This window comes from Pogona vitticeps, chromosome 3 (assembly GCF_051106095.1).
Source record: "Pogona vitticeps strain Pit_001003342236 chromosome 3, PviZW2.1, whole genome shotgun sequence".
NCBI classification, from domain to species: domain Eukaryota; kingdom Metazoa; phylum Chordata; class Lepidosauria; order Squamata; family Agamidae; genus Pogona; species Pogona vitticeps.
In genome coordinates, this window is record NC_135785.1 from 69,724,310 (window position 1) to 69,740,553 (window position 16,244).

A 16,244-nucleotide genomic window follows, 5' to 3' on the forward strand; every position below is an offset into this window, starting at 1 on the left:
GGTTAAATTGGTTGGGACTTAATTTAACATAACTATGCACGTTGATTTTTGACATTCCTTGAGTGCAGCTCTGTGTATTCTTGGAAGTTGATTCAGTCCCACTCAGTTCTGTGTAAACCAACTGCAGAATTAGTTTTGTCGATGAGCCTAAAACCTGCTTTTTAACTTCATCTTTCATGTCTGTGCCATTTCTGTATGTTTTGAATATGGAAGAGAAGCAAATACAAATGCTGTACTTTTATTACAGAATGATTGAGACCTGGGTGTAAAACTGTATTTTGAAGCCTATTCAGTTGCTGAGGGGCACCTGCTTTTTGCTTGAGTTTGGATTGCTTGGGTGATCAATGTTTTTTAATTAGGGTAATTATTTTGACCTGCAGTTCAGGCCAGATCCAGTATAGTTTTTCCTTATTTGATCCTTAAAGTAGTGCTGTGAGGTGAGGTGGGGTTAAATACTGTCATTTATCCCATTGTGGGGCTAAGCAGCATCTGGAACTTGGTCTCTCATATGGCTGCATCTAAAACTTTAGCTAAAGCCCCATACTGTCACAGCTGATGGTAAGTGGTAGAGTCAGCCTGTTGACTATCTGTGTCCCATAGTTCTATCAGATCTTGGTACTTTTGGATTAAGTCTAGCCTGTCTCGTTTCTCTATAGTGTTTGTGACTTCCAGATAAAGTTCTGTCATTAACCAGAGAGGAATAACTACCTCCTTTAGCAGATATTTGGTTAGGAGAGGATGTGGTAGTGAAAACAGATTCTGAATTGTACCTCTCAAGCTCCCTAGGTATTCCCATGACAGAGTAGAGTAAAGAAGGGATACCCACTGTGGTGTAGTGGACCAGAGTAACAAACTAGGAGTCAGGAGGCCTGGGGGTATGGAATTGGTAAAACCACTCCTTAGATATCTCACTCACACCCTATTAGGGTCAATGTAAGTTGTTTCCAGCTTGACAGTGCACAATAGAGCAGTGTATGCCACATAGTGTATCCAGGCCTGCCCAAACTAGCCAGCTGCTGCTGCTGCTGAGGTTGAGGGTGCCTTCCCATCACCTGCAGGCCAATCATCTTCAGTATTGTTAATTAGAGGAGGGAGCACTAGCAGAAATGAAACAGCTTGTGGGAAACTGCTGCCTAAAGGTTGTAACTTGCATTCTGTTCCAGTGATGTGCACACACTCCTGGCAGAGAGGACCAGCTGCCAGCAGGCGGGGTAACCTCTCATTCTGCCCTTTCGCTTTGAGGTAGAACATTAGATCAAAGAGTTTCCTCAGCCAATCCTGGTCAGTATCCTATCTGAATTCTCACAACATACTACGTAATCATGCTAAGTTAATAAAAAGAGTTCTCAGGGCGTTGCCTTGAGGCTCCGCTGGCTCGGACATCTATTGTTGACTCTTCTTTGTACTTTCTCTGAAGGCTAATTGCCTTCCTTTGTTCCGTGATCACCCACAACAGCTGGACATTTCCAGCCTTGGTTGTGCAGTGCTGCATCTTATGAAGGGCCTTAAGAGTCAAAAGAGGTCTGCCACACTTAAATAAGAGAAATTTCAAAAGAAGATGGTAATTGTAGGTATTGAGCCATAGGCAATGAGCACTTGGTGAATGACTGACAGTTCCATATTGCCTGGCTTGAGGAAGAATTCTAGAGGACTTCACAGCTCATCATTTTTGGTGATGTTTTGGTGCTATCATAAAATTATTATCTAATATGGTTTAAATTTTTTCTTGTTTTCTTTTCTCTGGATTTTTCCTGCCAAAGCATTTGTTCCTCCTCCATTGTACTGCTTGATGTTGAATGAATACAGATCTAATTGGGGTTCATGTCCACACTTCTTTCTAAAACTGTACTTCTTCTGGCTTCTTTTAAGGAACTGACTCAAAAACTTTTCAAAAAGCTTGGGGGTAATGCAGTTTAAAACCTTTGAAAAAGGCCTTCATATAAGATGCAGCACTGCACAACCAAAGCTAGAAAGCCTCCAATGTGAGCTATTTGGAACAAAACTGTGCTTGTAAGCCACTTTGGAAAGCAGCTATCTTTCAAAACAACTCTTTCAAAAATGTTGAGGAAGCCTTTTAAAAATGATTTCTGTGCAGGATTTTTTGTTCATCTTTTTTTTTTTTTTTGGCAGATTAGTGTTATAATCGAAAACTTCTGTATAAACAGGACATGGTTTTTAAAAACTCCAGAAACCAAGGTTATTTTTACACTCTTATCAGACCAAAAACAAACTAACAAAAACAAAAAGCAAAGAACACAACAAACAAAAAAGCAAGCGACCAAAGCATTGTGGCAACTGAAAGACTAACTGCTACATTTTAATGTAAGCTTTTGTGGATCAAGTCCACTTCCTCAGTTATAATACTGAGATAATATGACTGTCATATTTATATATGGCCACATGTTGAGGTGTGGATAGAGTTAATGGACCAAAATGACAAAGGATGGCATAGCTCTCCTTTGCAGAGGAACAAATAAATAAAACTTTCTACTGTATCAGTCTACAGCCAGGTATGTGTGTAGGGAAACAATTGATCTTCAAGATCATCCTGAAGGTTTCTGCTGGTCTGCTCTAGTCTATCAATCTGCAAAAATAACTCAATTTTTTAAATTTCAGCTTTCTTTCTTTCTTTCTTTCTTTCTTTCTTTCTTTCTTTCTTTCTTTCTTTCTTTCTTTCTTTCTTTCTTTCTTTCTTTCTTTCTTTCTTTCTTTCTTTCTTTCTTTCGAATTACTTTGGGATTCCCTTCCTCCTATTTCCCCAGGGTAATAACTTGAAATAAGTACAGTACTTAACAATTTAAGGTGTGTGCATGGAATGAGTACCATAGGGAAGGAGTTCTGGCCCCCAGCTTATATGTTTCCAACTAATGTCATCACCAGACAAAAAACCTTCCTAGCTTGCCAAGATTCCAGAGGGTGGGTATAAAATCACATTTTCATCTGGAGATTCAATCATTCTGTTACTGATTCACTCCCAACCACATATGCTGTGGTACTTGGCTAAGGAGACTAATATACAGTACTGAGTTGCTTCCTTTACAATTATCTTTTAATAATCAAATTCTTCATGGTAACATTTTACTTCCCTTGCTTTATATTTAGAGCTATTGAAACTTTCAGTATGATGTTGGAAACAGGGTTAGTTTCTAGTGTCTATCACAGGTTTGGGTGTGTCTAGTAACAGCACTCCTTTTTCTCATTTTGGGGAAGAACATCTGGGCTATAGTAGAAGAGGTAGAAAGAAGAAGTCTGCATCCTTGCCTTTTCATTTTGCCGCCTTTCAGGTTAGGAATGGTTCTTTTTATGGATTCCATTTTAAAAATACCATATTATTCTGCATGGGTTAGGAATTGCAATCTTTTTCTGCATAGGATAGCCACTTTTCTTTACTAGCTGTGCTTTTAGAGCTATAGATGATGATTTTTACTGGAATGCAGAGATGATGTTTTCACATGTTGTACCCTTTGTTGAAATCAGGCTTCTGCTTAAACTACAGGGGCATTTAAAAATTGTAGGTACTGTGACAGTGGTAGAGGAAATTATCTTCCCGTGGTAGGGGGAAATTGCTTTTTGGGTACTCCCAGAATACCAGCTGCTGGCTCTGTAGCTGATGTATAAGTTATAATTTTATAAAGTAACTTATCATCTCCGATATAGCTACTCAATGAACTGAGAAAGATTTGTCCACCACCTCCATAGCAGTTCCTTTAGCTGGCATTCCTCAGTTGGTGGAAATGTGAAGTTTTGTGATCAAGTCTCCCTGAGAAATGTCGCCAAACAATTTTTGAGAATATACTCTCTGTTTATGCAGGATTAAAAGAGATAGGGACGTGGTGGCGCTGTGGGCTAAACCACAGAAGCCTGTGCTGCAGGGTGAGAAGACCAAGCAGTCGTAAGATCGAATCCACACGACGGAGTGAGCGCCCGTTGCTTGTCCCAGCTCCCGCCAACCTAGCGGTTCAAAACCATGCAAATGCAAGTAGATAAATAGGGACCACCTCGGTGGGAAGGTAGCAGCGTTCCGTGTCTAAGTCACACTGGCCATGTGACCACGGAAGATTGTCTTCGGACAAAACGCTGGCTCTATGGCTTGGAAACGGGGATGACCCCTAGAGTCGAACACAACTGGACAAAAATTGTCAAGGGGAACCTTTACCTTTACCTTTTAAAAGAGAGAAGTGATCAGGAGAAGAATATAAGTCATTGGTACTCATCTTGATGTTACCTATTTTGCTACCTGGATCCTGGCATTTCAGAAACAATATATCAGGTTTTCTTACAAAGGCAGAAAGATACTGTTATGTGCTTTCTGAGTAGTTAAACAGTGTACCGAGATGAATGATTTCAACATGATCTTTTTGAGGAATTATATTGAATTGTTAAAAGTGGATAGTAAGGATAGCTCAGTGAACCAGAAGTTGGCAGCTCAATTCCCCACTGTGGCTCTAGGGAGAAAATCCAGCCTCTGTGTCCTTGAGCAACCTGCAGAGTCCCAGGGTTCCCCAGAAGAAGAGAATGATAAACCATTTCTGAGTATTCTCTACCTAGAAAACCCTGAAAAGTGTTGTCATGTCAGAATCGACTTGATGGTACACAATTATTAAGGAGAATGTAGGACTGTTGAAGTCAAGTTTGACACATTTCATCTGTAGAGCGAGAAGGCAGCTCAAATAACTTGGCAGTGAAGGAGTTTTAAATAGGAGTCTGTAGAAGCCTCTGAGTTCATGACATTATCTGTGCATTTCCAGGACTCTCTTTTAAAAATGGTCCTCCATTTAGGATCAAAATGACAAATAGTTGTGAGCCCAAAAGATGTAAAATTTCCAAAAATTTCACTCTTTTTTCCCTGGGGAAAATGGAAATTTTCAAAAATTTTCATTTCTAGAGAGAACTTAAATACATAAAATCTCAGAAGTCTTTCATTAAGGTCTTCATGTTATATAATTTGAAGGCCATATCATAGAAATATTATTATTGTAAAAGAACATATTCCACACTCCATATTTTTTTCTAATTCTTCTGGTGGGAAAAATGGTTTTGGGGGAAAAAACTTCCCCCCCCATTTTTCCAGGTTTTTTCCAGACCTTCCCATCTTTAGTTGAGACCTAAGTAGCCCACCACCAAAAACACTCCAGAATGCAAAAATCCTATTTATTCCGTGATGTAAATCTTTTTCTTCACCCTACAACTCTGCAAAATGTCTGGGCGAGTGGTTGCAATGGCTATAAATACAGCCTGGTGATGTCAGTCTGAGTCCTGCCTCACGCCTCAGTGGCTGGAATGTCCAGATTTAGGGCTTTACTATGTGTTGTCACTTGCCTTCCCCTTTGGTGCTAGTGGTCTCCTCTACTGTATTACTTTCAAATTTCATTTTCTCCTAAGGTCAAATTTCTGATGATCTTTTTTCTCCATATGGATGCCGAGAGGGCTATGAAGAATCCATGGTGGTGTTTCTCTAGCCTGAACAGTGATCCTTGATTCATACCAGAGTCACTCTGGAATTACACAAATACTTTGATTCAGTATGTTTTTGTACGTTTGTCCAAAGGCAATGGCTTTGAGCCTTCAAAAGCCAAGCTTATTGTAATGTGAGCAAACCACAGGGTCTTACTTTCTCTCTCCATCAGCCTTTGTCCCTCCTGTGCATCCAAGAGTTGGAAAGCTTCTTTTCTGTCTTTCTCCATGACTGAGCTTTGTCATTTTATCTGAATCAAGAAACATTGCTTAATCGAAAACAGATCATTTCATTTTAGCTTGTCTGTGTAATACCTGTTTTTTTCAGCGTGCTGTGGCTCATGTGTGAATTTCAATTAAAAAGTTGTCTTTTTCAGGATGGCTGGCTTCATGAAAGCCTTTCCTTGGTGGAGGAGGTTTTCTGTATTTATTTATTTATTTATTTATTTATTTATTTATTTATTTATTTATTTATTTATTTATTTATTTATTTATTTATTTATTTATTTATTTATTTTATATGCCGCCCACTCTACCCAGAGGTCTCTGGGCGGCTTACAATAATTATGTATCCCATAATGTGCATTGCAGTGATTTCTGGGGCATTTTCTACTTTGAAAAATCAGTTCATACATATTTCCTGTTAAGCCTTACATTTATTGGTGTAATCTATTAAGATATTTCTTTGCCATTTTTCATTTTTAAGACACCTAAGTAGTTTATGATATTGCAGTGCTGGAATCTTCAAAATACAATGGAATCAAGTAGTAAGATAAGCAAACAGTGCTAAAACAGCAAAATGTTACATGCCTTACCCACCATCTTTTGTTAGCTGAGAACACAGCCTGGAACATAACCAACATTTCCTGTGTCAGTATATTGAGGGGAGAGATGCATAACTGTAGGCTAACTGTTGTTCATGGGAAACATGCCCACCATTAATGTCTTTCTTGTTGGGGAATTACTGACAGAGAATGTTCTTGACAGTAAAATTAGCTTTACATTGGACTCAATTACCAAGAGGTATGATGAATTGCTGGAAGTTTTCAAGCAGGGGCCAGAGAGCCGTGTTTGGGGAATGTTCCAATTTAGGATTTTATGTATTTAACTGAGGTTGGGCATTATGGCTTACAAAGCTCCATTCAGTTCTGTAAGACTGCTTTAATTTTCCAAGGAAAAGTTTGAGAATGCTTCTGTTCTGGACCCAAATATCAGATATGTGTGCTAAAATATATTATAGTTGGAAGATTCTTGTCCTCTTTAAGCTTCGAGTTTTCAGAAGTAACTTGCTCTATTATCATTAGAAGTTAGTCTCTGTTCTGTCTCAGTATATTTACCATATTTTTCCATGTATAAGACACCCACACCCACTTTTCTAACCCAGGATTTCTTTTTTTGCAAGAAAGTGGAGGGGAAAGCAGGAATCATCAACGTGATTTATCAAAGTGATTCCTGCTTTCCCCCTCCACTTTCTTCCAAAGAAAGTGGAGGGGGAAAGTACTTTCCTCTCAAGAAAGTGCTCTCTTGTGAGGAAAGTGGAGGGGGAAGGCAGGAATCATCAAAACAATTCATCATTCAGCAGCATGGTGGGGAAGACCAGGCCATGTTTAGATGTTTTTCTCCAAGGATTTTCACAAATTATGGTTAGCAATGAAAGATAGATATGTAAAGATGGAACTTCTCTGTGGATCACAAAGTGGTTCTTATAAGCCTTGTGAACAATGCCGGTCAAAATATATTATTTTATATTTGCATGAGACTGTGAACAATTAGAAATTGTAAGATAGTATTCTTTCATTTTTTTAAAAAAAAATTAGTAATAGCCTTTACATAAACAGGTCATATTAAGTTTTCACAATGATATCCATACTTCATCTAGTCCACCACATTCTTTCCACAGGCTCCCATGAGATTCCAGAGGAAACAGAGAGTCTTTATTCTGATTAGCATAAGTAATAAATTTAAACCATGTATTATAAAATATGTATTCTGCTTCAGTTGGTTTGTTGGTTTTTCCATCGATGCAATAGTCCTCATGTATTTTCTATTGTTGAAGGGAGATTTGCTTTTCGCTCTTTCAGTTATTGGCAATTTCTAATTTTACAACTACCCATCAAAAAGTAAGGAAGTCTTCATTGTTCCCTTGGTAAATGGGTAGCAGTGCTAGTGTTGGGGATATCAATATGATCTGATCTGTAATTCATTCAGCTTCTGCAAAACTTTGTAACCACTTAGCACTCCCATCACATGTGTATGTATGTTCCCAACCCATTACATTTTCTCTAACAGTTCCTTGTTATATTTTTCTGCATATAGCTGAATTTGAGTGGTGTCATACGCCATCTCTGTATGCTTGGTTTTATTCTCTTGTATTTTTGATGAAACTCTATTTATTGAGGCATCTGAGCAAATGGCTTCATTTCTTTGCTCTTCATTAATTTCCTGTCCTAAGTCTCCCCATCCCCACATCTGTCTTAATACCTTCAGTGTCCCTGTATTTATTGTCTGTTAAAACTGTATGTTTTAGAAGCTACTGCTTTTGAAGGTTCAGTGATGTGAATGATCAGCATTGAAAAAGGTATTTGTGGTCTTGCTATGTAGTTCCATATTTCTGATATAGAGTATCAGTAACATGGATAATTTGTTACCATTGTATATTTTGTCTGTCCTGGTTGTTTCCTTCATTGTTGAATCATTTTGAAATTCAAGCCTACATGTAAGTCTCTTAATTTAGACAACCTCTTAGTTTCCCAGTTGCTAAGTTGTTTGATTGATGGTTGTAAAAAAAAAAGAAACACGATAAAAAAGGAAGAGTGTCATTGGTGAGTGAGAGAGTATTTTTAATTTCCAAATGAATGAACTCTCTAAATGGGCAGTTTTGTATTAATGATTAATGACATTAATATTAATTGTAATTACTTCGGGAAGTGTAATATGTTATAAACTCTGTGATTGTGCTTCTTATTCAGAAATTTTGGGGACTCTTAAATACTGTGTCAAATCTATCATGTTCAGTTACTTCTTGGGCATGTCCTTTTATTTTGTTGTTGTACGACTTCTCAAATACTAAAAAAGTACCATATTTCTTCTCCCCCCCCCAACTGAGTTGCTCCAAATATTTAAAACAAACTTCAGTTGTACGTACTGTGCAAGCTTGACCCAGATACCTGAAAACTGTGGCACATGAGAAAGGAGTGTTTGGTTGTTGATCAAAGCATTGCCCCTGACAATGCTTGATTTGCAAGCTGAGCCCATGGATCTTTTGAATGCAGTTACTGTTTGCTGCTAACAGATGGCATACAAACTGAAACATATCCAAGTGTTTCAGTCCCTGTAAGACATACACCCTTAAGCATAATTTGGATGCAGTTTTCCCCTATCTGTATTCCCAAGAAAGTGTAAGGTAATTAGGAATTTTCTCATTCACAGGAGCTACTTTGAGACTGCCCCACCACCACACAGGAATTGTGTTTTCACAGAGCACTTACTTACGTACTTACTTACTTCTTTGTGAGAGTCCTTTTCAGTAGCTCAGTGATCAGGTGAACTCAATGGAGAAGGTAGAGAGCCAGATACCCCGACTCCTTTTGTCATAGTTTTGCTTATCCAAAGTGACATGTCTGAAGAGCAGAGAGCTGCCAACCTGTGAAGTCTGTCTATGCAGGACAGAGCGTGGGATCCCTCCTCAGTTGCTACTTACCTCACTCTGTCTAGTAAGCTTAGAGCACCTAGCCACACCCATCTCTGTTGTTGCTTTCTTTCCATGGAGAATGACGTTTCTGCAGAGGAGAGGTTTCTGCTTGCATGTAGGCTCTCCAAGTGAGCAAGAACTCTGGGAAGTTAGGTTTCTGCTTGAATGGAGAATCTACATATAAGCAGGGGTCCCTCTTTGGTGGACACATGACTCTTCACATGGAGAAAGCAAAGAGGGAGAAGGATTAGGTGCTCCTCTCTAAGGGAGTTTGAAAGAATCAGATAAGTGACTGAATACAACTAGTGCAATCAACACTTGTCTCCACCTTCATGCATTTGGCCCACTCAAATACTGAATGACTGGTTATGTCTTATATCAAGCTCTTAGTCATGTTTAAAAACTATTATAATTTCTTCTTTTCTCCCATGGGTGAATCTGAACACCTGAAACAGACTTCAGATTTGTTGGGAAATTGACATAGAAGTTTTAAAATTTTGGTTAATTTTATTTAATTTTATTTATTTTATTTATATCCCGCCTATCTGGTCTTACGACCACTCTAGGCAGCTATTTTGTACTTCAAATAAACTAAAATTCTTGAATTTATGCCACTTTTTTCCTTAATCAGCCTTTGAAAGTCCCTAGCATTTCTGGGGAACTTAGTGTGTAGAAATGTTGGTTCAAAACTCTTCCACAGGGATCTTTCCTTTGGGCCAGTGAGGCCTTCTTTGGGCCAATTACCTCATAAGCTGGCGTGAGATAAAAGAGGTAGGGCCAAGCCATGACAAGCTCCTTGTTGAGTAGTCTTCTATTTATTTATGAAGGAATTAGCATCTAAGAAGCCCTTAAGGTCTTTGTGATATCACCCTCAAGGTATTTAAGAGGCAGGCCACATTTAGTCTTATGGCATGCTTCTCAGCATGTGTCACCAGGGCTTTTGTCAGAATTCTTTTGTCTTAGACTTGCTGAAGTATAATTCTCTCATTCCTTTAGAAGTTATAATCTTCTGTTTGTGTGTTTTTAAATGGATTTCAGGGACTGTGGTGGGAGTTTTGATGTCCCCTTAGCCCACAGCTGGCAACATAGGTGGAGAAGTTTGAAGAAGAAATCTCTGCAGCAATTTTAAAATTATTACTAGCACCAATTGTCTTGATATATAGCTGGCTGGATAGCTTAGTGGTGTCAGTGTCTGGCTGCAGAGCCAGAGACTGACAGTTTGATTCCCCACTGTGCCTTCTGTGAGTATAGACAGCCTGTGTGGCCTTTGGCAAGCTGTACAGGTCCTAGGATGTCCTCAGAGGAAGGGAATAGTATACCACTTCTGAGTATTCTTTACCTGGAAAACCCTGAGTCAGAACTGACTTGATAGCACATGATTATTATTTTATAATTGTCTTGAGCCATAGTTGCTAGTTTTGAGTAGGTACTCCTCAAAGACTGAGTTACAAAATAATTTCTTAATATTTCCCCCTACCTTTTTGTTTTTTAAATGCAGCTGCTCTCTCTCTGTGGATATCATCAAACAGGCACCAGATGTGGCTACATCCGAACAGCCACTAACTACTGTTCTTTCTGATGAACATGAGATTGCTCAAGTTTCTGCTGATCTTACCGAACCAAGGTATGTGTTATGAACAATTAGTTGTGGCTGCAAGGCTATCAGGCATCATCACTTGAGCAGTTCCATTCAGTGAATGATGACCAAAGATATGAGCCAGCAACGGCCTTCTACTGTGGGGTTCTGAATGACTGAAAATACCCTTGGGACAATGAGTACAGATCTCTGGAGAGAGTTGGAAATAAGGTGTTTAGTATGAGTGCTTGTTCAGTTTTTTTTAATTGTTGACTTCGAGAGGTTAAAAAAATCATGTCTATAGGTTGAAGTGTCAGGAAGGCAATTCAATGAGAGCAGAGTTTGTCTTTTAGTAGCATTAATCTTCCTGTGGTGTAGTCAGCATAGCAGAAGATGGGCACAAGGGTCATTGGTGCATGCACAGGAAGATAGCTGAGTTAGCTCAGTGTTGGTTAGATCTCTTTTTTTTTTATCATTCAAGGCAAGCATCACCAGGAGGGACACTGTGGTAGACCACCTCCTTAGTACTTTATACCTAGAAAGCTCTGGCAGAGGGTCACCATAAGTCAAAATCAACTTGACAGCACCTTATTATTGTTATCATATCAAGCCTGTGATATTATTTTTTAGATTAGTTTTATTTGCCATGACTAGATTGTCTTGTTAGTTTGTTTGCTTTTCCCACAGTTTCCGGGTTTGCATTGCTTTGATTCACAGAGGAGATAGGAGACTGGAAAGAAGCCATAATATATTATGCGTATTATTACTGTGCATACTCCTGAGAGTATACTAGGAATGCTTTTTTGCTTCTGGCATTCCTGCAAATTTTTTTCTGTCTTCAGATACCATTTTCAAAGACCCCTATGCAAGCATGTGCTTATAGCTTGTTGTGGGGCAGACTTGTTAAATCTTTTCCAGAAATCATCTAAAATAGTGTGCCTTTTCCTTGCTTAATACAGTTAAGTAGTGGGGAAATAAAAATTAAATTGGTCCAAACGTAGACACTTGTACACTATGCTTTCTGTGATAGCACTACACAACACTATTCACAGTGATGATGCCTTGCTACAGGTTATATATGAGCATAACGTCCTTCAACTGCATCTTCATATGACTGTAAACTGTACAGTAAAGGCTTGAAAGTGTAGTATGTCATGCCTATCTCTAAATTATGGAAGCAGGCAGGCTGAGATGAAAAAACATGGTAAACGGTATTTTCTTCCTTTATCTTTTACTCTAAAATGGAAACTTCAAACAAAATTTGGGAGAAAATTTCAGGGAATTATAAGTAAAATACTTCTTAATAGTGTAATACTGTGTTTTGTTACATTACCAGCTGATTTGTGCTGCTAAGAGAAAAAGGCAAAAAGGATGTCATTGCGGCTGTGTGTGACTTAGTTACAAAAGAAACAACATTCTAGATACAGTATTAGAGAGAGAGAGAGAGAGAGAGAGAGAGAGAGAGAGAGAGAGAGAGAGAGAGACTACCCAGCGCAACTAAACATGGAATGCCGTTACCTTCATATTTATCTACTCACGTTTGGCATTTTGCATGCTTTCGAACCACTAGGTTGGCGGGAGCTGGGACAAGCAACGGGCTCACTCTGTCGCGTGGATTTGATCTTACGACTGCAGGTCTTCTGACCTTACAGCACAGAGGCTTCTGCGGTTTTTGCATCTGTGCAGCTATACAAACTATCAGTTGTGACGATTTCTAATAATAATTTTATGCGGTCAGGTAAATTGTAACTTAAAGTGACATTTTCTGTGGTTTTCTCAATAGGGAATACTCAGAAGTGGTTTATCACTACTTTCTTCTGGGGGCACCATAAGCCTGTGCAGCTTGCCCAATACCACGCAGGGTGGCTTTTCTCCCTGAGACACAGTGGGGATTCAAACTCCCAAGTTTGGGCTTCACAGCCAGCTACCTAAACTACTGAGCTTTTAAGATTCCCATTATAGATGGATAAAAGAGAAACCAAGGTAGGCAATGTTGAAACTGGCTGTCTCCATCCATTGAACACATCTAGCGTTGAGAGTTTGTGGATTGTGATTCCTTTGTGTGTCACATGCAAATAAAGGTGATAAATTCACTTCTTTTTAGCACTCAAAGAGTCTACATGAAAGATTAGGCAATTACGAATTTGACATTGGTTGCAATTCATTTGCACACATTCCTAGATCTATTTTTCTAGAACAGTCATTGCTAGTAAGATGCATTGGCTTCTTTGGTGTTTGGTGGTGCTTTCCCCTGGACTGCAGTGAGAACAAACCTATCCATTTTGAAGGAAATCAACCCTGAGTGCTCACTGGAAGGACAGATCCTGAAGCTGAGGCTCCAATACTTTGGCCATCTCATGAGAAGAGAAGACTCCCTGGAAAAGACCCTGATGTTAGGAAAGTGTGAAGGCAAGAGGAGAAGGGACGACAGAGGATGAGATGGTTGGACAGTGTCATCAAAGCTACCAACATGACTTTCACCATACTCTGGGAAGCAGTGGAAGACAGGAGGGCCTGGCATGCTCTGGTCCATGAGGTCACAAAGAGTTGGTCACGACTTAACGACTAAACAACAATGGTGCTTTTAAAGAAGTCCCAAGTGAGTCCTTAAGAAAGAGGGGCAATTAGGGATGGGTCAGTTCCCTACTTACCCTATTTCACCAAACACCAGGCTGAGCAATGCTGTATTTTCCAGATGGATGTTTTAAAAGCATCGCTAGCAGATGGTGATTATAGGGCGTTACGTATTGCCTTCTTAGCCATTAAATACACTTCTGCTGGAGGAGGCTGATGACTTGCTCACTCTCTGTCTCACTCTGAACATTCAGAATTGTGAAGTAGTAACTGTGAAATAAAAACCAACATGTTAATTCAAAAGTACAAACCAGGAAGGGGGTTCAAACAAGGGTCTTTCGTTGCATGAATATACAGTGAGAAGTTGAAATTTAACTATTGGAAAAATCATCCCGAGTGAATTTCATGTATTGGTTTGTGGTTGTACTTATTGGACTTTTTCTCTACACTGAAGTGAAATCTGTGTATGAAAATTATACTTCTCCCTTCAACAGCATGGGGGTTCAGGACGTTGGACCCACATGTAGTTCAAAATCCTTATATAACTCATATGCCCCCAAAAAACATACATACAAAGCAAAAACAGTTGATTCACACACAGAGAGAGAAAAAAAACCAGTTCTCTCTATTGGATTTCTCTTCCATAGTGTTGACAATGGTTTCCATACAGTACCATGTGTAATGAGTCTTAAAGGTCCGTATGATCTAGAGATTGAATTAGAGATCTTGTGTTTGGGTCAGGTAGATGATTTTAATGCCTTCAGTATTGAACCCATGGGTTTCTGGCCAGAGGCACTCTCTCTCTCTCTCTCTCTCTCTCTCTCTCTCTCTCTCTCTCTCTCTCTGTGTGTGTGTGTGTGTGTGTGTGTGTGTGTGTGTGTGTGTGTGTGTGTGTATGTTTGTTTGTTTGTTTATTTATTTATTTATTTATTTATTTAAACAGTGTATGACAAAAACTGTGCTATTCAGACCCTTGCAGTTAAGGGGAGAAGTGTATATATGATGTGACTTCCTACGTAACTGAAATCACATGCAGAACCTACTGATCTGAAATAAGAAGACAGTGGGGAAAATGATTTTGGAGGGCATGTGTATTATCTTTGAAATACATTGCAGCAAAACTGCATTGTGCTTGAGCAGTGATCATTTTGTGTCCCACTGTGGTTTTTGTTGTATGCTAGGTTCATAGCTCTTAGGTGTTCATGTTACTGTGTTTGCTTCTGTAAGTAATACACGATTATTCCACACCTGTTTTGTGGCATGTGCCTTAAGAACTAGGAATACCTCTTTTTTGAAAAAACACTCTTTGTAACTCTGCCCCTCAATTCTGATTGCTTACATTATCGGGCAATGGTATTAGACTGCTAAAACAGATCCGTCAAGCAACAGCTAATTTTTAGCTACTTTAAAGTCACCAACTCTAACACCATTTGCAAGCTTGTTTTATTCTTGAGTTTGAATGCTCATCTGTGAAAGATAACCCGTACTTCTGGTTGTGTGTGTGTAAGTAAAAATTGGGTCATTTTGTGCTAAATGTCTTCCAGATGGCAGTGTGTAATAGGAGCTTCAGATCCTGTCCCTCCATCTGTCCAGTCAAGATATTATATCTTTGTTTTTGTCTCTCAAGGGCAACTGTCTCAAGCCTATTGCTCCATCCCCCAACTCTAGTGATAACATGCCACTCAGCATGGGGGGGGAGGGGGGGTTTAGCACTTCAGGTCATTCGAGTCATTTTAATTTTTTAAACTTTGACAGGAATAAGGCAATATTCTCACCCAAGTGTTCTGGTGGGAAGCTAAATCTGCTGCAGTGATATTTAAATATCTCAACATCCTATTTGTGAATAAAGTTATATAGAGGAAATACTGATTTAAAAATTCTGAGACACATGAACTAAACTGCACAGGGTGATGTGCTGTTTCATGGCAGAGGAGAGCGTCTCCTGAGTGATCACAGATCTGATGCATTCATAATGCTGTTTTCTTCCATTAGTTTTTTTTTCTGATGGAAACTACACAGATAAACCCGTAGTGGTATTTTGAATTTGAATCTCCTACTCTTGGTAAGGTTATTGTACATTGGGTACAAGATTCACTAGAAAAGACAGTAATTCTAGGAAAATTGTAAGCCAGTGGGAAAAGAAGATGCCAAGATGGAAAATGAATTGCAAGAGCTGAGCTGAGCTGTGTACTATAGGACCTTTTGGAAGTCACTCCATGGTGTGTCCATAAGTTGGAAGTAACAGGAACAAGTGACCAAGTAACATCTCCAAAGTTAGATACAGACAGCTTATTCATTTTACACACCTCAGCCCCTTCTCCCTGTCACAGGGTGAAAACAGATGTGGTGAACACATCTTTGAATCCAGTATATTGGACTTCCTTCATCTTTACTAACTAACTGCCACCAGAGGGAGGTGGATATGGCTTAGGACCACTGCACAGAAGACAAGAATAATTTGCTGGATTTCTCCACTGTGCTCAAGGCTGTGTACTAGACTCCTCCTCCACACTTTATGCAGCAGCAATGTTCAGACAATAGAGTCCCTCCCCCCATTCCAAAGCTCCCAAAGGCTTCCCCCTATGGCTCTCTGGAATTAGAAAGGGGGGGAATAGGAAACTTTCAGTATTCTCTAGACAGCTGTGGTTGATGATACCATCCAAGATGCATGGCATAAAGTTACACAAAGGGATTCCAGCTTATACCCAGAAAACTATGGCAGGGATTGTCCTAAATTGGGATCATCATCATGGTATGTAATCATTATTATTACTGTTCAGAATGCCATTTCTATTTCCTATTCAAATCAACAGCAAACGATTTAGGAAAGTGGCTCAGAACTCCTATAACAGGAATTATCTCCATAGAACAAGATACTATGTCTTTATGGAGGCCATCTTTCGGCTACTATCATTTCTATCAGTGATTTCTGGAAGTAGTTTGATTGTC

General features: G+C 39.2%; 1 protein-coding gene across 19 annotated transcripts in view; it reads left to right on the forward strand.

Moving 5' to 3' along the window:
- The window catches only part of TACC2 (transforming acidic coiled-coil containing protein 2), a 219,665-nt gene that overhangs the window by 66,553 nt on the left and 136,868 nt on the right, over window positions 1-16,244 (forward strand). For all 19 annotated transcript variants that reach the window (XR_013543921.1, XM_078391167.1, XM_078391169.1 and 16 more), the window contains one exon: window positions 10,644-10,769. Coding sequence is in view for 16 of the 19 variants with exons in the window: in XM_078391167.1 (XP_078247293.1) it covers window positions 10,644-10,769 (126 nt within the window). In the remaining 3 variants the exon portion in view is untranslated. The remainder of the gene's footprint in view (window positions 1-10,643; window positions 10,770-16,244) is intronic.